Source organism: Ochlerotatus camptorhynchus, unplaced genomic scaffold (genome assembly GCF_037179485.1).
Source record: "Ochlerotatus camptorhynchus isolate MF236.1 unplaced genomic scaffold, CSIRO-AGI_Acam_v1.1 ptg000070l, whole genome shotgun sequence".
NCBI lineage: Eukaryota > Metazoa > Arthropoda > Insecta > Diptera > Culicidae > Ochlerotatus > Ochlerotatus camptorhynchus.
In genome coordinates, this window is record NW_027040560.1 from 2461010 (window position 1) to 2484576 (window position 23567).

The 23567-nt window shown below is 40.0% G+C and overlaps 4 protein-coding genes across 5 annotated transcripts; all 4 read right to left on the bottom strand.

Moving 5' to 3' along the window:
* Positions 1-145: 145 nt before the first annotated feature.
* LOC135697346 (uncharacterized) lies at positions 146-6374 on the bottom strand (the record flags this gene model as incomplete). Its single annotated transcript, XM_065216961.1, has 3 exons — positions 146-401; positions 1406-1574; positions 6159-6374. Coding segments are annotated over 3 exons (567 nt in total), but the record flags the coding sequence as incomplete, so codon positions are not given.
* LOC135697384 (uncharacterized) lies at positions 6275-8994 on the bottom strand. The gene is made up of 8 exons (XM_065216998.1): positions 8719-8994; positions 8478-8649; positions 7904-8411; positions 7677-7845; positions 7098-7580; positions 6859-7030; positions 6409-6797; positions 6275-6349 (listed from the first exon to the last, which is right to left on the bottom strand). The coding sequence occupies exons 5-7, from the start codon at positions 7443-7445 to the stop codon at positions 6664-6666; spliced, it is 654 nt and encodes a 217-aa protein (XP_065073070.1). The 5' UTR covers positions 7446-7580; positions 7677-7845; positions 7904-8411; positions 8478-8649; positions 8719-8994; the 3' UTR covers positions 6275-6349; positions 6409-6663.
* Positions 8995-13632: 4638 nt separating this feature from the next.
* Positions 13633-16684, bottom strand: LOC135697385 (uncharacterized). 2 transcript variants are annotated; one of them, XM_065217000.1, is made up of 5 exons: positions 16338-16684; positions 16104-16281; positions 15477-16043; positions 15248-15416; positions 13638-13848 (listed from the first exon to the last, which is right to left on the bottom strand). In XM_065217000.1, exons 1-3 carry the CDS (start codon positions 16587-16589, stop codon positions 15904-15906), a joined length of 570 nt encoding a protein of 189 aa, XP_065073072.1. In that variant the 5' UTR covers positions 16590-16684; the 3' UTR covers positions 13638-13848; positions 15248-15416; positions 15477-15903. The 2 variants fall into 2 exon arrangements, with proteins under 2 accessions (XP_065073071.1, XP_065073072.1); XM_065216999.1 differs by lacking the exons at positions 16104-16281; positions 16338-16684 and having other exon boundaries at positions 13633-13848; positions 15477-15890.
* A 36-nt stretch (positions 16685-16720) lies between these two features.
* On the bottom strand, positions 16721-22970 carry LOC135697383 (uncharacterized). Its single transcript, XM_065216997.1, has 3 exons — positions 22244-22970; positions 16991-17159; positions 16721-16925 (listed from the first exon to the last, which is right to left on the bottom strand). The coding sequence occupies exons 1-3, from the start codon at positions 22697-22699 to the stop codon at positions 16780-16782; spliced, it is 771 nt and encodes a 256-aa protein (XP_065073069.1). The 5' UTR covers positions 22700-22970; the 3' UTR covers positions 16721-16779.
* Between the last annotated feature and the right edge of the window lie 597 nt (positions 22971-23567).

A 23567-nucleotide genomic window follows, 5' to 3' on the forward strand; every position in this document is an offset into this window, starting at 1 on the left:
AGAAGTTACACTTGACATCTGACGGAAATTAGTTTGTTATGAACTATGGATATGGATGGTAAAAAATGGTTCTATCAAATCAGTCTAACTAACAAATTCGAGTTTATTGAATAATAAATAGCCCGACGTATTATCGTTGGTGAAATTTGCCAAATAAGGTAATTTTGACGCTCGTATGCAATGCTAGATTGATAGCCAGTTTACGGTGCAAAATTCAGATTAAGCAACTTCATACAGCTCTACTTCGCCGGCAGCAGCATCATCATCATCGTCCAGCAGTACAACATTCACAGGTTTCCTCCGATATCCACGGCTGCGCAGTTTGTGATTCAGTCGAGCAATAACCTTTACGATTGAGATTCGCAGGACTTCCTCGTTGACTCCATGAGTATGCCAAGCGTCTGCAATTAATTGAGTAACAGCTACATGAGTACGAGAAATCACTGAGATTTTGATAAAATACGGGATCCGTTTTTAGTAAATGGTACACTGAATTGCAGTGATGTATTTATTAGGGTGGTTCAAAATATCGATTTTGATGTTAATTCTAAATCAGGTCCTGATCATTCTCCCAAAACTTGAGTTTATTTGGATGCGAACTCATACTGCACTGACTTTCAAGTTTATATGGGAATTACTAAGGGATAAATGAACTTTATGTTCCGAAGGTCCTACAACTTCGCCATAATAATTTACAGAAAAGCTTCCCAACTTCGCCATAATAATTTACAGAAAAGCTTCCCATCTGCTCATATGTGATATTTTATCAGCTACAACTTTGCTGAATACCACTTCTTGATAAGACTTTAAGGTCATTAGTTATTAATTGATTTCGAAGCCAATAACTTTCTGATATGATTAATCGACTGCTTACACGGCAACACTGCATCTTGCACTTATGACATAGTAGCCTGGATTTTTAGCCCTATTATTCGCCCCAAGCATAACCAATGTTGCCTGCTGAGCAGTTTATGGAGCATGTCAGAAGAATATCATCTTCCTAATTAATTAATAACTAACTATCCTGACGTTCAACCCGAATGCAATCTTCAGCACAGTTGCAAATAGCAAACTTTCCCGCAGATCATTACAGCGAAGGATTGGAACGATGAGAACATCCAATTGAGCTCAAATTTTGGGAGAATTACCAGGACCTGATTTGAAATCGATTAAGCTTGGTGGAGCAAAATCGACTATTCATGTTATGAAAGAAAGCGACTAATGACTCAATAATGCGAAGGGACCTAAGATTAAACTCACAATCTTCTGCTCAGTAAGCAAAAACGGTCCCGCTAAGGCCACCGAGCCCCATCATATTACAACACACTATTTATGTATGTGCGAGTTGTTTGAAGGCTCCTATACATACTACATAACCTTAAGTCGAAGTACCTGATGCTCTTACCAATCATGCAGTCAGTGAAGATGATATACTTCTTCATTGCTTTCTTCTTCTTCGCTCGGTTGGTTTTGCCGTAGTAGTTGTAACCGAGCAGCGCTTCGTCGGCGAACAGGTCGGTGAAAACGTTGGCCAGATCTTGGCGGAAGAGTTTGACATTTTGAAGGAAGGCCACCTGTGGGGGGGGGAAAAGACAAAAGCATTAGCATTTGTTTGGATATGAATACCAGTAGGCTAAACTTCGGTTCATCGCAGTTAGGCTACAGAGAAAATGGCGTCACAGTGGTTCCCAAGGAGATAAATTGGGCCACTACTCCGGAACTAAGGCCACTTGAGGAATATTGGTCAATTGTGAAGCACATACTGAAGAAAAAGAGTGGAACTGCAATTGACATGAATCGTGCAAACGATGATGGGCTGTGTACGAAGAAAAGTACGAACGATGACCTATGGTAAGAAGGAAGACTGAAAAAATGGTCTTACAATAAGCATACTAACGCATTTCTAAACTCCAACAAGATTTTCGTCGTACCCCACCATGCTTGTTTCACTGTTTTCGTTCACAAATAAGAATTGGGAGGCGATAATAACGAAACTCTTTGCTGCATTACATAGGATTAGGCAGTAAACGTCTTTAATTTAAACGATAATATGAATCTAAAACAGATACCAGTAGATAGGGTAATTTGAAACGTGACTGCTATTTGTTACACTCAGATATTAAAAGTAAGGCAAACTCCATGTAGTTTCTACAATTTTCCAGGTATTCAAATAGAAGCCCTGAAGATTCCGTAATTTTTCTGGACGTTCTCGGAACTACTATGAAGTTTACGTAACGTCCTTAACAATCTCTAACCGAGATGACCTAGCCTATGGCTAAAAATCTCGGTAACAAACATTCGTAAACTTATCTGGACTTGCCTGAAGTTCTCTTCTCAAAGTTCCCATCATTTTCCTGGAGTCAATAGAACTGCCTTAAAATTCTTTCGACGCTTTCAAAACTACACTGATGCTCACGGAACTTTCCTTAAACTAATTGTAGTTTCCTGACTTTGTCCGAACTTCACTAAAGTTTCCTCAATTATTGTAATGATCATGGGTCTTCTCTTGAGATTAACCCAAATTTAAAACTGCCTTGAAGCTTACGGCACTTCATTTAAAATGTTCCCGCATTTTCTTAATGTTTATGAAACTTTCCAGATGTTCTCGGAGTTTCTCTGAAGTTCTAGGATATTCTGTAACATTTTCTAAACTGCTTTGAAGTTTCCGAAATTTTCTTGGAGTTCTCAAGTTTTCCTGAAATTTCACAACATTCCTGGTGTAATTTAGACTTCACTGAAATAAGAACACAGAACACTATTGTCCTGAAGTAAGAACGAAATAATAAATGTAGCTCTTAGATTTTCAACGAAGTTCTCGACATTATTATGAACTTAATGGAACTGTCCTTAAATTATTGAAACTAATTCTTCAACATCTTAAAACTTTCCCAAAATTCTAGACTGTCCTGTTGTTTAATGTTCTTTCCTGAAGTTAATAGAACTGCACAAAAGATCTCCGAACTTTGCTAAGTTCTCCGACTGAACTTGTCGGTGATTTTTAAAAGTTCCGCAATTTGCTGTAATTTTAATGAAGTTTTGAAAATTTCTTTGAAACTCTCGAAATTTTCCCTAAAATCTATTATTTTATCTGAACTTTTCTGAACTTCCCTGAAGTTTTTGGTACTTCTTTGATGTTGCTTATATTTGTCGGAAGGCAATTTTCCTGATATTCGCACCCTACAATGTTCCGAAAACTTGAAACATTCCTGAAATTTTTCGGAATATCTCATATTTCCTCGGAACTCTTTGAAAGTTCCTACATTTTTTTCTGAAGTGAATGGGACTGCTCTGAAGATCTCTGTGCATCCTCGAAGTACTCAAAACTTCCCTGAATATGATGAAACTGTCCTAAAATATCTAATATTATTTGAAGTTCTCTAAACTTTCTTGAAAAGATTTAGGAACATCTTAAAAGTTCTTGCAATTTTCTTGAAATTAATGAAACTGCCTTGAAGTTCTCTGATCTTCGCTGAAGTTCCTGGTATTTTTTTTCAAGTTCTCGAAACTACCACAAAAATCATAGAACTTCCCTTAAAATGTTCTCACATTATCCTGATGTTCAAGTAACTTCCTAAACGTTTCCGACATTTTCCTGAAGCCCTCGGAGCTTTGCGGAAGTTTTGGAAAATTCTGGAACACCTATTCAAAGTTCCAGCAACTTCCTTAGATTCTCTGATCTGTCCTGATGTTCACAGAGCTTCCCTGAAGTTCTTTCAACTCTCCTAAAATTCTTCGTACGGTCCTGACATGAATTACAAACTGTCCTGAAAACCTTTAAAATTGCCTGAAGTTCTTTGAACTTCTGTGAAATTCCGAAATATTACTGATGTTTTCTTAAGTTCTCTGGAGTTCTCTGGATATTTCACGAAATTTTCTAGAAGCTAACGGATCTTAAAATTATTGGAATTTACCGTGATTTACCCTTACTGATGTGGACTTTCATAATTTTTTTGTAACTTCCCTGAAATCATTGGAACCACCCTTAAGATCTCTGGCAATCCCTTAAGATTTCTAGACTTAGGTTCTCTGAACTACTTGGAACTTCTTTAAAGACTCAACAACTAAGCACAAGTTCTCATGACTTCCCTAAAATTAACTGGATATCCCTGAAGTTCGTAAAGCTTCTTCAAAGTTCCTGCAGTTTTGCTGAAGCTAATAGAACCGCCTTGAAGTTCATTAAGCTTCTTCGAACACGAAGTTAGTGGAACTACCATAAAGATCTCCAATCTTTCCTGATATTCATGAAACTTCCCTTAACTTCTCGCTATTCTCCTGATCATGTTCCTGAAATTGCCCTGAAATTAATGGAACTGCCCAAAAGATCTTTAAACTTTTTTGAAGTTCTCTGGCCTGCCGGTCTGCCAGGAAATTCTGGGATCTTCTATCAAGTTTCCTTAAATTTTCCTTAAGTTTACTAAACTTCCTTAAAGTTCTTTGGACTATCCTTAAATTTTTGGAACTTATTAAAGGTTTCCGCTATTTTCCTAAAATTAATGGAACTGCCTTAAACTTCTCAAAATTTACGTAGACTTAAAGGGTCACTAGGACAAATTGTAAATAGTGAGAGATTAATTATTAAGAACTGAATTAAGAAATTATTTTAGAAATCTTGAACTTGAATACAAAAGAGGTATAGGAAACAAGAAAATATGTTAACAATCGGTAGTCTGTAATAATAGAAATCTCATGATTCACGATATTTTTTTTGTCATTTCCAAGATCCCATATTTTCACTGGAAATTTTCAAAGCCTTGGGGCTTCGAAGAATTTCCAGGGTTCTAAAAACTGAAAGCACAGATAAACAACCTCCTTCACCTTTTTCGCATTTCAAGCTTATTGCTTATCGCATATTAGCTTATTGCGTGCTCTTAACTTAGTGTTCTAGATGCACTTCCACAGTTATTAATTGAGAGTTTTCGATGCCTGTACCATTTTTACATTGGTATAATTGTGTGGCAAGTACAATCATGTATGCCCAGGGAAGTCGAGAAATTTTCCTACCCGATAAATTCCTAGAATGGACCGGGAATCGAACAAAGCCACATCCAGCATGGTCCTTGTAGCTGCGCCTTTACCTACTGAGCTAAGAAAGGCCACAGATAAACAGACATAACTCATTGAATAATTCTCACTGTAAAACATAGCCACTAAAACACTACCGCCATCTGTTGAGTACATTGTGACGGGCAGTACACTCAACAGATGGCGGTAGTGTAAACTTCAAACGTAAAGAAATTGACTATGCGCGCCATAGGTAAAATACTACCACCGACAAACCGACATGACACTTAATTTTGACTTATTCCCGAAAATCGTAAACGGCCCATTTAAATGTGCAGTGATCCGAACTGTCAAAACCATAGGATTTTTTGATCTAGATAAAAATAATTAGTCCTAAATAGATCAGACACGAAACACAATTCATAACTTTTGAATGCGGGTTCATGGCTTAGCTAAATATTTCCCACGAACACGGAGCCAGACGTCAGTAGTGTGCTGTGGTCAGAAATTTGATTATTTTTGCTATCTTCATTTATGTCGGTTTGTCGGTGGTACTACCATATACTACCATCTAAGAAACATTTAAATTGATCGTTAAATGAGTTTTCGATGAACAACTTGCGAGTTTTATGTCTGTTTGTCTGTGCTGAAAGATTTTTTTTTTATGAATTCTGTCGATGGTTACAATTTTTGAAGTTTTACTAAAAATAACTGGGGAAGTTCTTAAGGAGTTCTCCGATCTGAGACAAACATACTACTATGGTAAACCTGTAGAACTACAAATTCCAGAGAACTTCGAGATTTGGGCGTAATTGCTTTTGTAAACAAACACGTCAATCGCTGATTTCTTGCGAATAAAAGCTCAATCTCGCAAACAAACTATTCCAAATGACAGAGGAATCATTCTTCTACATGATTAAGCTGTTAGTTTTCGAGGCTGAGTGTTTAATCACGAGAAATCAGTGATTGAAGTGTTTGTTTACAAAATCAATTACGCCCAAATCTCAAATCACTCCGGAATTCTTGACTTCAAAATGGGTTAAAATAAACAATGCCTTGTAGAACTTCTAGAAGATATTTTTCTTATACAACGACGCATATGCTTCTTCATATTTCAACCAGCTCAAATTGTTTGTCAGCCTCGATAATGTACTTACATATTGATCTCGAATTTCCTGATTTTCGCGCACGTTCCATTCCAAGCGATCGACATCGTCTTCCGATTGCAGAGGGAAGATGAATCCCTCGACAGCTGATTCGAAATGTTCCTTGAGTCGCCGGGCTTGAGGGCGCTTTTTAGTCTCGCCGGCCAAGCGTTCACTTTGCCCGTGTGGTTCCTTGATTAAGACTGAAAAAAAGATATCTTCGTTAGTGAAAAGTAGGATAATTCCATCCGTTTTTCAATACCATAGCGAAACAATGTGGTACTAGAGCTTTTTTTTATTCACTGAATTTAATTCTACTTCGTGATTTACAAAATTAATCAAGATAAATTTAAGTCAACCATCTTTTCCTTCAAATACCTAAATTTTACTTTTACGCGAGTTGGAAACTTTAATCATCTCTCTCGTTCCATGATGCTTTGACTTATATACATATTAGAGAGCATAACCATTCAGAACGAAATGAAAGATCAGACTTATCTATTCGACACCCCGAAGGTCACTTTTTGCGCGGATTGGAATTTCTCTGCTTGCTGCGGAATCGAGCTCCACGTTTCCGGTTGTTGATCAGCGTGATTGCACTGCAAATGTACTGCCGAAGCTCTTCGGCGGTCTGCTGACCACCCCAGGCCTCTAAAACATGGAAACTGTTATTCGGGACAGTTTTACTTTGAAGCCAAAAAAAAAGGTTTACCATTGATGCATTCCACGAAAATGCAGTAGTCCTTCATGGCCTTTTTCTTCGATCCGGAAAAGTTGCACCGTCCGCTGTAGTTGTAATCGAGCAGTGCCTTATCTTTGAACAGCTTCAGGAAGGCAAACGTAGGCCGTTCGGCGAGGTCACGCTGCTTGCGCAGCAATTCAACCTGAATGTACAATCGAATCAAACAAAATGTAGTACTAGATTGTACCAATGCAATGAGTGCAACCTACGTATTGCTTTCTTACGATGGAATCCTTTCGAACGACATTTTCCAGTTGTTCGACCATCTCTGGCGATTTCAGTGGAAACCGGAAGCCGTCTACGGTTTGGGTCAGAGAAAATTGCTCCTCTTCGGTGTTCTCGTCGTCTTCTTCTATCACTACTTCCGTTGGCCGCCGAGCTGGTCGGATCGTGTACTGCTCGGGGCTTTCCGAGCACACGCTATCTATGAAGAATATTTCTGCAATAGAGTAAAAGTTGTTAGCATAATAGAACGTTCCGTTTCCACACAGCAAATAATAGTAGGTAAGCAAAACAATGAAACATTGGTAGTTGATAATCGTTCTTTTATTCGACATAGCGTCAAGTTTCCGATGCAGACTTTTTCTTATCGGATAGATTTTTCGTCAATCTACGCCTACGAATTCTTTGGATTGCTTGTTTGATTCCTTCCTCGAGGGCTTTCTCGTCGATTCCTTGGCATTTCCAGGCATCTGTGAAAGACGACATCCGTTAAAATGAAATCAAAGCCAAACAGACGTAACCTCAAAACCAAGTGAGCGATTTTCAAATTAACTGCTATTACTTACCGAGCATACAGCCATTGAAAATGGAATAATTTTTCATTGCTTTCTTGGGAAACTTGGTCATCCGACAGCCGGCCCATGTGTATCCGTTCATGGCGGTTGCATCATAAAGCATTGGAAAACTGTCCACCACTTCGATATGTTGTTGCTTTTTCACTTTTAAAAGTTGAACCTAGAATAAATGCATCTGAATGTGTCAATCTAGTACTACACTGGCAACCAATACTCACATATTGCTCCCTGAGGCCAACATTCGAATTGACTGCAACTTCCAGTCGCTCAACGTCTCGCTCGGATTTCAGGGGAAACACAAATCCCTCAACGATTGGTCGCCGGGATGATACTTTCACCTGCGGCTGCTGCCGCCGACGTTGGCTGAAAAGCTGATCCAGTTTGGTCAATTCCAGTTTCAATTTTTCCATATCCCTTGCTGGTGGTTGATGGTCTTCTGAAACATACCCAATTATTCCCATTTAATAATCGACATTCTAGTACTGTAAATTGAAAATATCCGAACTATCAAAATCAAAGAGTTCCGATTTGGTTTTAAAATTTATTGGGCAAAACTTTTTCAAGATTTCAACTTTCGATTCTCTTCCAGGAGCTTCATCTGGATAAGTATCGACCGCTTTCGGCGATTCCGACTGGACAACTGACGCCGATCGTTCAGGCTGGTGATCACACTTTTCAGCAGGTCAGTCAAACCATGCACTGTTAAACCTTGCGACATCCACGCCTCTGCAGAGACAAATATGAAGGATTAATATGTGCAGTACTAAAATAGGCGACGGATTTACACTTTACCAAGCATACAGTTGGTGAAAATGTCATAGTCTCCCATGTTCTTTTTGCTAGTATGACCACCATCGGCTTCTACCAGACAATAATTGTACATCGAAAGATCACTGAACAGTTCGCTGAAATATTTGGCAAATGAGCTGGGCTGATACTTCCCCTGGAATGCCAAATGTCTCACCTGAAAGGGTCAACAATGAGTTGAGTTAACGTATTATCAGTTGCAAAGTGCCAGTCAGCAAATATTTACATATGCCAGTCGAATTTGTGGATCCGCCTTCACTGTCCTCTCCAGCCGATCGACGTCCTCTTCACAGAACAGAGGGAAACTGAACCCGGTGACGCCAGTTTCGGAACTCTCAAGCAAGTCTTCCTTAACGCAAACTTCTTCTTGAACCGGAGTACTAGTTTTATCTAGAAGAAAGGATGTTCCGATTTGTTAGGTTCGTTTGCAGAGTCACACATTTGTAAAGCTTCATTTCCAATGAAAAACAACGAAACATTTTATAAGACCTTATGCCAAAAAAAAAACAAATTTTATTCATTATGCTTGTCACAAAACTGCTGAATCCGCTTTCGTTGATTATAGTTGTTGGACCGCCGACGACCTGCAATCTTCATGATGACCTTCGTTAGAACATCCGCCAGATTTTCGATCGAAGTCACGCCGTGTCGCTCCCACGCTTCTGCAATTGAAAACAATTTTAGTGGTTACCCAAATGTGAACCATTCCACCCTTCTTCTAGCGCTCCGGAGATTTGTTATTTAAATTTTGGGGTGTCCTTTTCTGGATCATTAGAAAAAAATAAGCAATCTCCAAAATCTTCTACGAACAACATCTAAAGGGCGAACAGGAAATTATTGCAACACTTACAACTGGCTGTATCTTTATTCCTACTAGGCGGAAATTAACCAAACTTTGCACAGTTTCTCTTTGAAGTGTATTGTTTACATCCTGAAAATTGCATTATTGTCTGTTTCGATTAGGGGCGGCTTTCATTCTACCGCTTTTTAAAATGGTTACACGGTAACGTCCAACTCCGTCATCCGTTTAAACAGCCGGAGAACGAAAAAGACGGCAAATTCACTGGGCCTCGCACGTTTACGCTCATTGATTTTCCATATGTGAATTTGGTTCCAAACATCAACAAACCATCGTTGCTTATGACTTGTTGTCGTTTGGAACCAGTTATGCCAGGTAGGCGATGATTGTTTGTATTTGACAGTCATCTCCCCGCTTGGTTTCGATGCGGCTAAGTTGGAAGTGAGTCAAGTGGAGACGGGTGAAAATATATTGTACACTCACATGGAAAATCCGGAACTGTCCCATCGTGCTTTAGGAAAAATACTACACCGGTTGACACTGGATCACAAACACGGAGTAGGAAGGAAACCGGGAGCAGCATGTAGGAAGACGGAGGGAACGGTGAAAGGTAATTTCACCCGAAATTCCAACATTTCAACACGTGATGTTGCCAAAAAAAGGTCATAGTTTCGCAAAGTTACTTGCAGAAGGTCAAGACAAGAGCTGGATTACATGCATTCAAGGTCCAAAACTTCCCGAACCGCGATGAACGCCAGCAAACTGTTACCAAAACCGCGCAAGGAAGCTCTACACGGAAATGTTGACCAGATACAGTTGCTGTGTGATGGATGATGAAACATACGTCATATCTAACTTCCAACAAATACCAGGACAGGAGTTTTACATTGGAAAAGATAAGGTCCAAGAGGATGATCGTTTCAAGAAAAAGAAGTAAAATATTCGTCACAAAGGGCACCATCAATGGTGAAACGTCTGCTGCCATTTTTGAGACAGCACAGTAAAAAACCATTGTTTTGGCTTCACTTAGCTTTATGTCACTAGTCTAAAAGCGTGCTGGAATGGTATGAGGATTCGATGCATTTTGTCCCCAAGGACATGAATCCACCGAACTGTCCAGAGCTACGCCCAATCAAACCATGATGAAGCGGGAACTCAGAAAGACCAAGGAGAAAGTAAAGGATGCAAATGGCATGAGGAGGAAATTGATAAAAAAAAAATAGAAAAAGGTACCGGATACGTCTGTACAAGCTTTTATGGATGGCGTGAAGCAAAAGTGTCAGGCATTTTACCAAACAACCCCCAAAAATTGATCCAATATACGTATACTGAGCTTAATACATGTATAGAACCCCCCAACAAATTTGGTTTTTATCTGCTAAATACGTGAAATTTTAGAGGAAATTAAATGTGTTGCAATAATTTCGTGTTTAACCTTGAGAACAGTGGTTCTCAAGCTTTCGGTGATCGCGACCCACTTTGAGATATTCCATAAACTTGGCGAATATTGAAAATAGACATTGCAACTCAGGATGGCAACTGAATTTCCATTTTTCATCCGGTCATCGAGAAGGGAAACTTAGCTCGATATCAGTTGTTCCTAGAGACCGAATACACCTCAAACGGTCCATGGCTGTCACGTTGGAAGCGATGCGATTCCATCAACTCAGTAATGTACACAGGGGCGTAATTGATCTAGTAGAACATTTGATCAAAATTCCAGGACAATTTAGAGAACTCAGAACATTTTATAAAGGCACAGCTACAAAGCAAGACCATGCTGGAGGTGACTGGGTTCAATTCCCGGTCCGGTTTAGGAATTTTTCGGGTTGAAAAATTTCTCGACTTCCGTGGGCATAGAAGTATGATTGGACTTGCGGGGGAGAGGTAGCTCATCGATTCTTACGGTTCGCCTCCTAGCATCGTGCTATAAGGTACCAGGCGATAACCAAGGTAGTTGATCAATAGCTCGATGACGTCATTTCGTTGACGTCTGCAATGGGAAATTCTCATAGCAGGCGTTGACGATGGGACGTTGTCGAGTTGTTGAATAGCAACTATCGTGGTAACTCACCGATTACCTGTCGATCTGCCAAATTTGGAAAGACGTCTGCATTGAATTGTCTCATATAATAATATTCCGCCCACTATATCACAAGAAATTGCGAGTAGCTGAGTGGAATAGAGATAAGTTAAGCATTGGGTACAGGACCAAGTCTCCCCTGGGTGGTGCCAAAAGATGAGCGCAATAGAATCATCAAGTTGCCATAAGGCACGGAATGAGACTATTGCATGGCTGGGTAGTCAAAGTCTTCCATTCGTTAGTCATTTCAGGTGGATTAGAACAGGTTTAGGTGGGCGTTGGCCAGATTTGGATTTTTCAGATGTAATCCTGGATAGGACCCTGTTGAACGTCGCGTGAAAGTGGAACTTAATGAAGACCTAAGTACTTTTTCGTAGTTTTTAGTTTTCGGATTTGAAAGATCGTCGGTTACAGTGGCTTGCTTACTGAGCAGAAAAACGCTGTCCCAGTAAAATCGCTTGTGTATCGTGTATTTTGCGAAACTCGTTGTTGTCGTTGGTTCCGGGTTTGAATGGATACACAAATTTGAGCACGGTATTATGTGATATGAGGGGCTCGGTGGCCTTAGAGCAACCGTTTTTGCTTACTGAGCAGAACATCATGAGTCTAATCTCAGGCCCATCCACATTCAAGATTCGTCAATCGTTTTATTTGTTAATATGACTACATGGTAATAACAGCAACTCGGTGATTAAAAAGGAGCTCGTCTGCCTAGTGGCAAACGTTTTTGCTTACTGAGCAGAAGACCGTGGGTTCAATCCCAAGCTCCTTCGCATTATATGATTGTTAGGACATCAATTCAGCTTATCGTTTACCAAAACGAACCCTGCTGCAAACCCAACCCTCTTATCCAACATCCCAGTGATTCCTCGTGGAAGTGCAGAGGTGTTCTCGGCTTCCATCAAAGCGAGTGTCATGTCAACACAATCCTTCCCATTCCTTTCTTGACCTGTGTTTGGGCGCGGCCGGCGCTGGTATTGCCTAATTTAAGATCACCAGTTTTTACACATTGAGGATGATTGCTAGTCCCAAGCATCGTCTATTGGTTCTCTGTGTAATTACAGCTGATCCGGCAGTAACAGAGTAGCAACCGTGGGCGGTCAATCAAGCTCAAGCTCAAGCTCATAGAAGTATGATTGGACTTGCCACACAATTATACCAATGCAAAAATGGTACAGGCATCGAAAGCTCTCAATTAATAACTGTGAAAGTGCATCTAGAACACTAAGTTCAGGACACGCAATAAGCTAATATGCGATATGCAATAAGCTTGAAATGCGAAGAAGAAGAACATTTGATAAACAAAGGAAATGGATCGAAATCTGCATAGACAAGTTTCGCTGCTAAGGACATTGTTTCACATTGTGGTTGGCCTAATGGATCGAATGATCCAGGATCGTTTGGAAAGCCTAGAACATCTTGTATACATGAAAGTAGACTTCTAAATTGTGATTTTAGATTTTATGAATCTCTTTAGATATGTTCCGTTGCTGAGGACATCGTACAATCCCTGGTTGACCATTTAGAAGACTTGGCATATTTTATCACCATGCGAATGGATCTTGAATGATGGGCCTAGGTTTTAAGAACATGATTGGACATGTTATCAGACCTTTTTTTTAGATAAAAGGAAGGAGAGAATAGAACGGATGACCTATAATACCAAAAACGAGTGTAACGGTATTTTGCTTTTTTGAGAGACACCCTCCAAAAGAGCTTGTTGTCTCATTGAAATATAACAGAAGAAAAATCGTCCCAAAAGGGTAAACCAATCCGGTGGGTCGCGACTGCTACTCTAGAAGATTTTCAAATTTGAGACTATCTCCGGAACCGCAATTCCTATCTTAACACACTTACCAAACATACAGTCGGAGAAAATGTGCATCGTTTTCATGGCCTTCCGGGGAAATCGTGGATTTTTACACCCATTCCAGGCGTACGGTGCCATGGCTTCGTCGGTGAAGAACTTGGCGAAACACTCCAGAATGTCCATGTGGCGGGGCTTCCGTTCGGCCAGATAGGTTATGTACTGTTCCCGCGTTTTGACATTGGAGCGTACAGCTTCCTCCAGCCGTTCCACTTCGTCGGAGGTGTACACCGGAAAGGCAAACCCCTCCACCGATACTTTCCGGCGGGGTTGTTCGGCTCGTTTGAACGGGCTAAGGTACTGCAGCAGCTCCTGCTTACGCTTGTCCAGCGTGGCTGTCGATGGTTCTGGAAGTGAAACGAAGTGGTCAGTGAATGTCATAATTTAGCTGTTAATGGATTATTTCATCAAATACAGCTTAGTGCTTAAAGAAAACATGTTTATTCAAGTTAATCATCACATTTCGGCCCATAGTTTGATGATCTGTCAATAGACCTCTTCTTCCTGGCGCACTTGTTAGAATATCGTCTTCGGCTGATTTTGAAAACTGTTTTCCGTAACTCATTTTGAAGAACGTCTTTCTGCACTCCATGTGTAACCCAGGCATCTAGAAAATGTTGTGATTAGTTAGGTTTCTATCACTGTTGTTTGGAAAAATCCAAACAAACAAAAATCGTACATCAAAGGTCACATAGGACCTCCATTTGAATAATTACTTGAATCCTTACAGCTGCAAAGCATAGTACATTTAGAAATAGAGTTGGTCTCTTTTCCTTTACCCTTAGAGCAGTTCCACGCCAACTGACGAATCGATTTTAAGTTTTCACTCTCCGAATGCCATGAAACTTCGCACAATTGCCGACAAGGCAATTTTGATTCACGCATAATTTTTCAAAATTGCGTATCCGATATGAATCATAACATGAAACCGGCTTATCTAATCGAAATATCGTCTGGGACAAAGTTGTACAAAAATGGTTTGCTTTTTCAGAAAAAAATACACACTGAAAAAAAAATAACACAATGAACACTTCAGAATTGACCAAAATCATTTAACTTTCATGCGCCAGCTCTATTTGCAAAAACTTTGAACTTTTCATTTCTACAAATAATGTTCATCGTTTATTATGCAGAAAACGATTGTGCTACATTTTCCCCGAACGCCATTTCCCCGAATCCCATACAAACATATACCCTATTTCCCCCGACACACCTATGTAAATCTCAATTCTAGATGCTCAACAAATCTCACACTAGTGAATCAATCTTCGAAAAATCTTCTTTCATTTCTCCCATCTACTTGCATCGCGCATCATCTTTTTACAAGAAATCTTCAGAATCGTCATCAATCTTCTTTCTATCTACTCAGCGTGCGAGCAGCTAAGCACAGCAAAATACAAATTTTCCTGTATCGTAGATAGAGTCGCCCCCTGGATTTCCCCGAATGTAATTTCCTCGAATGAAATCCAAAACTTGATAAAATACTTTGACTGATTTAAAAATTGATAACATAGATTTTTTCCGTCGATCTTGTTTTCCGTGCTGAGCATCAATGCTACCGACGCCAGGAAGGCAGCTCCCACACATGGACCCTACCTATCGACCCATCAACTCATGAACCGGGGACCAACGGTTTTACTTCCCTTCCGAAGGAAGACGTGATCAGAGATTTTATGCCTCAGAACATCCCGGCGGCGCCGACTGGGATTGAACCCAGGCCTGCTGGGGTGATATAAAATACTTTGACTGATTTAAAAATTGATAACATAGATGATTTTTTCTTTTATAAATTCAAATCAAGGAATTTGGCAAACTTGTGAAATATATATGGTTTGGCAAATGAATCGAGGAATGCTTTGAGTTTTTACACTCACAACTACTGACAGCATAGCGCCCCTAAATGATAAATATTTCTGAACTTTCCAACCCGCCGTTGTAACCTAAAATATGTGTACCGTTTCTAAGTGGACTATGCTTTACATCGGTTGTCCTAACGAGCAACTCACCCATCATGCAGTCGGTAAAGATGTGATAATTCATCATCGCTTTTCGGGGACACTGGTTGCGATCAAGCCCTTTCCAGTTGTACCGCAGCATAGCCTCATCCTTGAAGAAGTAACCGAAACACTCCTCAACCGATTCGCTGAATGGTTTTCTCCTACGCAGATAGTTAACCTACAGGGAAGATAAAAACCGGTCAAGTCGTGTCGGAGTGTCCAACAACTCACCACTCACAAATTGCTCTCGAATACTTGGGTTTCGTTCCACCATGAGTTCGAGTCGCTCGATGTCCTCCTCGCAGGACATGGGAAAGGAAAATCCATTCACACGGACGGGTTTTTTCAAATCGTCACTAGTCAGCTGACGGAATTCCGTATCGATCTGCCGTATCTGTCGCTGCACCTGCCTTATCCGCTCGGAACGTGTCGGTGATCGGTTCCGGTTCTGGTCGCGCTTCAGTTTCCGCAGGGCACCCTTCAACAGCAGCACTCGTTGGGCCATGCCTTCTAGGATATCGAAATATGCAAGTTAGTAATAGAATCGGTCGGTGTGTACTAGATTCGACCAGTAAGTCCATCTACTGGAACAATTTCATGGCAGGTAGGAAGCTCAAATCAGAGTTTATTTCAGAACACGGTACTAGAATACATGGATAGAAAATTCATTCTTGTACTTCCACGATCTTGAACTTCTTTTTCATGGCTTGCTTTTTCGTGTACCGGCGGCGGTTGATGTGGTAGACAGTTTTCTTCAGCTGCTCGACAAGGCTTTCGTTGTCGATTCCGTGACTTTCCCAGGCAGCTAGAAGGAAACTTGATTTTGTATCGCCAATCTAGTACTGCAAAATCGTTCTAAACTTACCGATCATGCAAGCGTAGAATATCTCGTACTTCTGCATGCCTCTTTTCGGTGTTCGCGGGAACTCTGCCTTCTCCAGTCCGTGCCAGTTGTAATTGGTCATGGCTTCATCTGTGAAGAATTTATTGAACGCTTGTAACACACTCAACCGCAGTGGTTTGATGACGCTCAAATAGTCGACCTGTAAAAGAGGGGTTATTAAACCATCTAGGTCAAATTGCCACAAGAAACACCTACATATTGAGCACGAACATCGGGATCTATTCGGACGGCCGATTCGAGTCGTTCGATGTCTTCCTCACTACTGATGGGAAACTGGAAACCGCTGACCCGTGGTTTGCACTCGCCGGCGGTTGCCTTCGAAATCATCCGGAATTCGTCGTCCAACTGTTGCAGCTCCTTGCGCAGGGCCCGCACCTTGTCCAGATCGTCCTCTTCGACCGCGGCCGGATACTCGTCGATGCGCTGTGTCAGCCGTTCCATTTCCATTTTTATGTAGACCAGCTTGCGAGGTCGGTTATCCTCTGCTGTTCAAGTGAGAATTGTTTGAAAAAGCATATGATAGTAGCATAAATTTTTTACACAGTGTATTATAAAGAGTACGTCACAAAATGCGGCAGTTAAAAATTGCATGATTTTATTCAAACTTCTTATGAAAGTACACGCCAAATTCCGCACGTCATTCGGAACCCTTATCACTGATTCGCTTGAGTGTCTTCTTCGCTCGGAACGTTCGTTGCCGCATCCGGTTTCGGCTTTGCTTGATGGCCGTGGTCAGCTGAAGGCTCAATTCATCCATGTCCAGTCCCTCGCCCTCGAACGCTTCTGAAAATGGAGGAAGAAAAACTGTTCTCGTGCCTCTTGACCTTGATCTATAAAAACTAACATACCTAGGAAACAGTTTGAAAAAATGCTATATCCCTTCATCGATACTTTGGATTTACCGGAAGCATGAGAGCCGTGGAAGTTGTAGGAAATGAGCGCCTCATCGGAGAATACCATCGGCAAAAATTGGACCAAATTCAGAGAGGTGGGCTTTTTGCTGATGAGGAAATTGATCTGTTCAAAAAAAATAACCTTTTCCATTAAAGAGCACCACGAGAAATATGTACCTAGTAGGGTGATTCAAAATATCGCATTTTTCAAATCAGGTTCTGATCATTTTCCCAAAAATTTGATTTTGGTTGTGAACTCGTACTGCACTGGGCTGGGGCTCTTAACTTTTTGTAAGTGGCGCCGCGTAACCTCACCTTTTTACCTGTTCTCCGACATTGAATTCTAATTCTAAATCTAAATCGGTTCCAATTTCCACATAATCTTCTAGTTTCACTGATATTTTTATTTATTTAAGCAATATTTTTTTCATTTGTTTACGTTTTTCAAGAGGAAGAAGGGCCCATGCATTAATTATGTCACGCTAAATCTAGCAAATTTGGGTAGAATCCACCCACATCGGTCAAAACTGAACCTACCCAAAAATGGGTAAACATGTATTTGCCCAAATCTGGGTAAACGTACCTGCGACATAAACTCGGACATTAACTGGGTAATGGTTACTCAGATGTTGACATTTGATAACAAGGTAAACTTTACCCAATTTAATATAAATTAGATGATATGACCGCTGCAGTAGCTTTATCAAACATAACCTCACCCGACTAGCTCTTCTAGCCTGTTATTGATTGTTGAGGTCATATTGTCGGAAAAATATATAACTACGAAATACGACATTGCAATAGCCAAAAAACGATACCGTTACAAATGCTAACCATTCATTGAGATTTGAGATGAGAATGAGATCTTTAAATTAGGAACAAAAACAAACACTTGGCATCAAGAAAAGCGTCACAGAATATCTCGATAACCTAGAATTAGGAGAATGTTCAAAGTCCAGAAACTAACACTATACTTACTAGCTATTGCTGCTGGTAGCATTCGCCATGATAACAGTTCCATATCTAAAAAATATTTAGCATCAGATTTATATATTTTGAGCATTAAAACTTTTACCACAAACGAAGTGACAGACGGAGCGGCTCGAAAACTTTGGTGACTAACCTGCTATTGCAATTTTTCAGTGTACCACATGGCAACACTACTACTACTGGATTGTACCACATGGCAACACTACTATTGGATTGAACTAGCATTTTCACCAAATGTACTAGAATATTTTGGTTCTATCTCTTTCACTCTACTCAAAACTGAAATGCATAAAAAAATGACAAAATGATACGCACTCTTTGCACACTGTCAAAGAATCATTGTACACAAAATCAACTTTGTTCAAATCAAAACAAAAAAACTAACCCATCTGGTGGATGATGGCACAAGCTTCCAAGAAATTCTATTACAGTGAACCACATTATTTTAATGGATTTCTTCGCCAGTAAGTCGTCTGTCACTTCGTTTGTGCTTTTACTGGCGGCGCAACAATCTCCTTTTAATATCTGCACCATTTTTTACTTTGGAAAAATTTCGATTAGAATTATTTACCCAGAATCTGGGTAGATTCTACTCATCAGAACAAAACTAGTTTACCCAGATTTTGACAACTCCTAACTGGATACAAAAATGGGTGACATCTACCCAGTCATTGGGTAGATTCAGAATAGCGTGTAAGGATCCAAATGTGTAAAGTGGCATGTTGGGTAACAACAAACACTGTGTAATATTTCAACTTATTCGGTAACGGTCGGTTAAAAATTCGTCATTTGAAATGGAAATGTGAAATTTTCCAAGCTTAACTTTTGCTGCAGGCCACTTTTTGATTGAACCCGAAAGAAAATTATGTATTGATGTCCAAGTCTATAACATTTTGATGTGACTAATCGACTGCCCGACAGGCAACACTGAGTTTTGTCCCGCATGACCAGAGTTGATAATAGAGTTCTCTACCACCGTTAGTATTGCAGTACTTGTTCGCTAACTGGGCTAAAAGCGCAACCCAGTTAGCGAATTGCACTCACTAACTGGGCTGGCTTGTCAAACGTCAAAAACACTGAGGGGAACTTCTATGGATTGTTTGATCAACGTTAAAAAAATCCACAGCATTCAAACTCGCGAATTTAGAAAGGCTTGGCGCTTTAGCTAAAGCCGCTTTCAAGTCTTGATTTCAGTGTGAAATGAAAATAAGTTCAAATTTATGTATATTAACACTTAACATTCCATTCGAATACCACTCACCAATTATGACAACTAAATTTCAAACTAAATGTGACGTCTATTTTTGACGTATAACTGCTTTTTAACTGGGTTACAGCCCAGTTAACGAACGCCCAGTTAAAATGCAGCCCAGTAAAAGAACGTTAGTTCAGCGCTGCCATTTATACAGATTTATCTGTATTATACAGATTTTTTAATCTTAATACAGACCCGATACAGAATACAGATTTATCACAGATTTTTAAATTACAATACAGATTTTTATAAAATGCTTGAGAAAAAAAAAAATCAAAATTTATAAAGCCAAAATAACTTTTTTGATTGTATGGGGATTTACAGTATTAATTGAATATTTCCAATATAAGCATGTATGTTAAATACAAGAAAAGTGCCCGAGCACATTAAAATGGTACAAATACAAGTACTCGTAAACATTTTACTTGCATTGAAAATGTATTTCGTAAGAAATTGCGGATTTTCTGATATTCTCCATACTGCAAAAATGATTTTACCAGCACTGACGGGGCGACATCTCTTGACTTTTCGGTGTAACTACCACACAAATGATGTAATTAATTGTATTCATCTATATTAAAAATATCAAATAGTAATGAACTCGTGCACTTTTTTTTGCATTTAAAACTGCTTATCAGGAAGATAATGAATACCCTAATAAACGGGTACCATACAATAACAATATCATAGATAGTATGAGCATACCACATAAAGTTGGGATGATATCTCGAATTGGCGGTTAGGCGCTTCTTATGGTTATTGTTTATGCGGGTAGAAACTAAAATCTCCATACATTTTCAAACGGCTTCATATCACTCTTATAAATAAGTACGGATGATATCACAAATGGCGTAATTATATCCCGTATGGTTAGTACGATAGCCCGAATAGGTGGCTAAGCACTTTTTATGGTTATTTTGTATGCACTGTATTTGTAAAACAACAAAACATGATTAATTAAGAAAAAAAAAAGTCAATACAGAAAATACAGATTTTTTAATAGAGTGGATACAGATTTTTTATAAAACCACCTGGCAGCTCTGCGTTAGTTAGCGAACAAGTACTGTAGTGAGCAGTTTCACTAATACAAGCTTTTTACTGGTTGAAAAAAAAAAAACAAACCGCTGTCAAGTCGAACACTTTGACAGCTGATTTCGTGGTTGAAAATAATAAACAAATCGATTTTAAACGGCTACACTAGCAACGTTGTGTTGGTGAAATCTTGCGGCAAGAAGTCAATAGAAGAGTTACGCAGACTGAAACCAAAATCTACCTATCGGACTGTCAAACCGTCTACCTATCCAAAGTTGATAATAGAAGAGTTACGTATATAGAGTGAAACTTGCAACACTGCCCAACGATCAATGGACTTTTTTTATTTTTACACCTCAGATGACTTCACCAGGGTTGGGAAACTTTCCTCTAGTTTCGATAACAATACTTCCCACGCAAAAGAGTCAGTTTGTCTACTGCACGATAGGTACAGAGTTGAAAATAGAAGAGTTACGCAGACTGAAACCAAAATTTACCTATCGAACTGCCAAACTGCCTAAATAAAAAATATGCCCATTGATCGACATCAGTGTTGCAAGCTTCACTCTGCTTAATTCTTATATCAATACCAACAATTGAAATGGCCTTAACTCCATTTTGTAAACAAACCTTGTAAGGCCATTTTCTCGCGAACCGAAGTCCGCAAAGGCAAACCAACATAATGAACAGGTAGGAGAAATTCTCCTCCACCCGATTGTGGTTTAGGTTTGCAAATGTAGGTTTCGGTTCGCAAGAAAATGTAAGGTCATTTGTTTACAAAATGGAGTTAAAGTGGACCCTACATGACTGCTTTTATTGACAATAATCGTATTGTCAATATATTCTATATGGACGTTAATACATGAGTATTGACAATATTTATATGTTCACATCATCAATATTGTTCTCAATAATTCCCCTTAGCGTCAATATATTGATACGTGTGAGGTTTGCTTAAGGCCATTTCAATTGTTGGTCTTGATATTATCAACTCTGCGCATGTCATAGTAGCCTGGATTTTTTGCATTATTCTTCATGGCAGGCACACCAATGTTGCCTGCTGAGCAGGTGATGAAGCATGTTACAGGAACATCAAATTCTTAATTAATAACTAACTGGACCAAAATAGAAAAGGGCCCATCAGCATTTGTAAACAAATCGTTCCAAAGCCCATTCCTCACCAATCGAAGACCGCTCACACAAACCAACACCATCATCGTGTAGGTAGAAGTTTCCCCTATCCGATGATGGTGTTTGTTTGCGTGGGTGGCCTTCGCTCTGCGAGTAAAGGGCTTTGGAACGGTTTGTTTAAAAATGTTGATGGGCCCTTTTCTACTGTTGATCCAGGATTATCCTGACGTTCAATTAAAATGTCTTCTTCTTATTCTTCCTCGCATTTCAAGCTTATTACTTATCGCATATTAGCTTATTGCGTGCTCTCAACTTAGTGTTCTAGATGCACTTCCACCGTTATTAATTGAGAGTTTTCGATGCCTGTATGCATTAGTATAATTGTTGGCAAGTACAATCATACCATCATACTCTATGCCCAGGGAAGTCGAGACATTTTCTAACCCGAAAAATTCCTAGACCGGACCGGGAATCGAACCCAGCCACCTCCAGCATGGTCTTGCTTTGTAGCTGTGCCTTTACCGACTGAGCTAAGGGAGGCGTGGTCTTCAGTAAAATTGTAGCTGGGAAAATTTACAAGTACAGATAGCAAACATTTCCATATATCACTAAAGCGAAGGTTTAGGACGATGAGCATAAAAAATAACTTTTCCCATAGTAGGTAATTCCCATAAAAACTTCAAAGGTGCAATACGAGTTCACAACCGAATGAGCTCAAATTGATTAGCACCTAATTTGGAACGAATTGATATTTTGAACCACCCTCTCTAATATAGTAGTCAAGACCGCCTTAAACTCACATATTGATAACGAATGTCCGGATCGTTATGTACTTCCGATTCCAGTCGTTCGATTTCCTCCTTCTCGGTTAGCGGAAATTCGAATCCCTCGACGAAGGCGCTGGGTTTCGTGGCCAGTGCAGTACTAGCTGTAATTGGTTTCTTCGGCAGGGTTCCCGTCAGCATCTCCAGATCGCGCTGCAGGTGCTCGATTTGCGATGCAACCGGGTTCTCCCCGTGCTGTACAAATTCGTTGGAGACTTTTTTGAGGTAGTAGATTCGTTTCTGCAACTTCATGATCTTGTGCGCTGGAATAAAAAAAAGGTCGGAAGAGGCGTTAGTAACAGTGATAGAAGCGATGAATGTTAGCTGATGTATTCGATTGCAGATTTGAAAGACGATTTCGAAACAATGCACTACTAGATTTTTATTCATTAAACTTGGCCTCTCGACTGACGGATTCAGCTTTGAATGCATCCTTTTTCAGCATGCTGCTCAAATCCTGATCGGTGAAGTCGATCAGCATGCCGATAGTGCTTTGGTCCCGCGGAGGATGGTTGTGGTTGGCATTCAGTACTACGCAGGATTTATCCCGATTCAAGCGGATGCGAGCTTTGCACTTGAGCAAGTTCTTCCTATCGCAGACCCATTTGCTCGATTTCTCCGCTGTGTAGGACCGGTTGTAGAAATTACCGTTGAAGTACAGCTTCAGCGAGTTGCGGTTGCCAATTTGGAATAAGGCTTTACCTACAAATTGATAGAACATGCATTAATTTGAGAGGCTATACAACTTTCCATCAACAACAAAGTTAGTAATTTATAGGAATAAGCCAAAAAATGATGTCTTCTGGCACTTTTGTATATTTCGTTCCATTATTTTGCAACACAATGCTGCACGTCGAAGCATGGTTCACATGTCCACTGCCCACCCGGACACGTTGCACAATATGTAATTATTTTGCCCAGTCGTTTCTTATATTCCGGATCCTGGATCGAGCGGATACAGCTTACACAGAATCCCTTAACGCGAGCCCGTTTCAGCAGCACTAGAGCGTGACCGTTGGACAGCTGCTTCACGATGTTATCCTTGGAAATTTTGCTCTTATCTGGCGTTATAATTCGATCCGGGTCGGGATCTACGACGGTTGTTTTCTCCCCATCGATGGCGGATGTGCCTCCCAGTGGATCTGGATTTTGTTTTACCGGAGACTGTGGTTTACAGCGCTTGATTTTCACCTTTTTCAGTATTATTGGCAAGGAGGACACTCTGAGCTGTTTGCCTGGGAATGTAAAAAATGGTAATGTCAGTACGGTGTAATGCAGTTGTACTAGAATAGCAGAAATA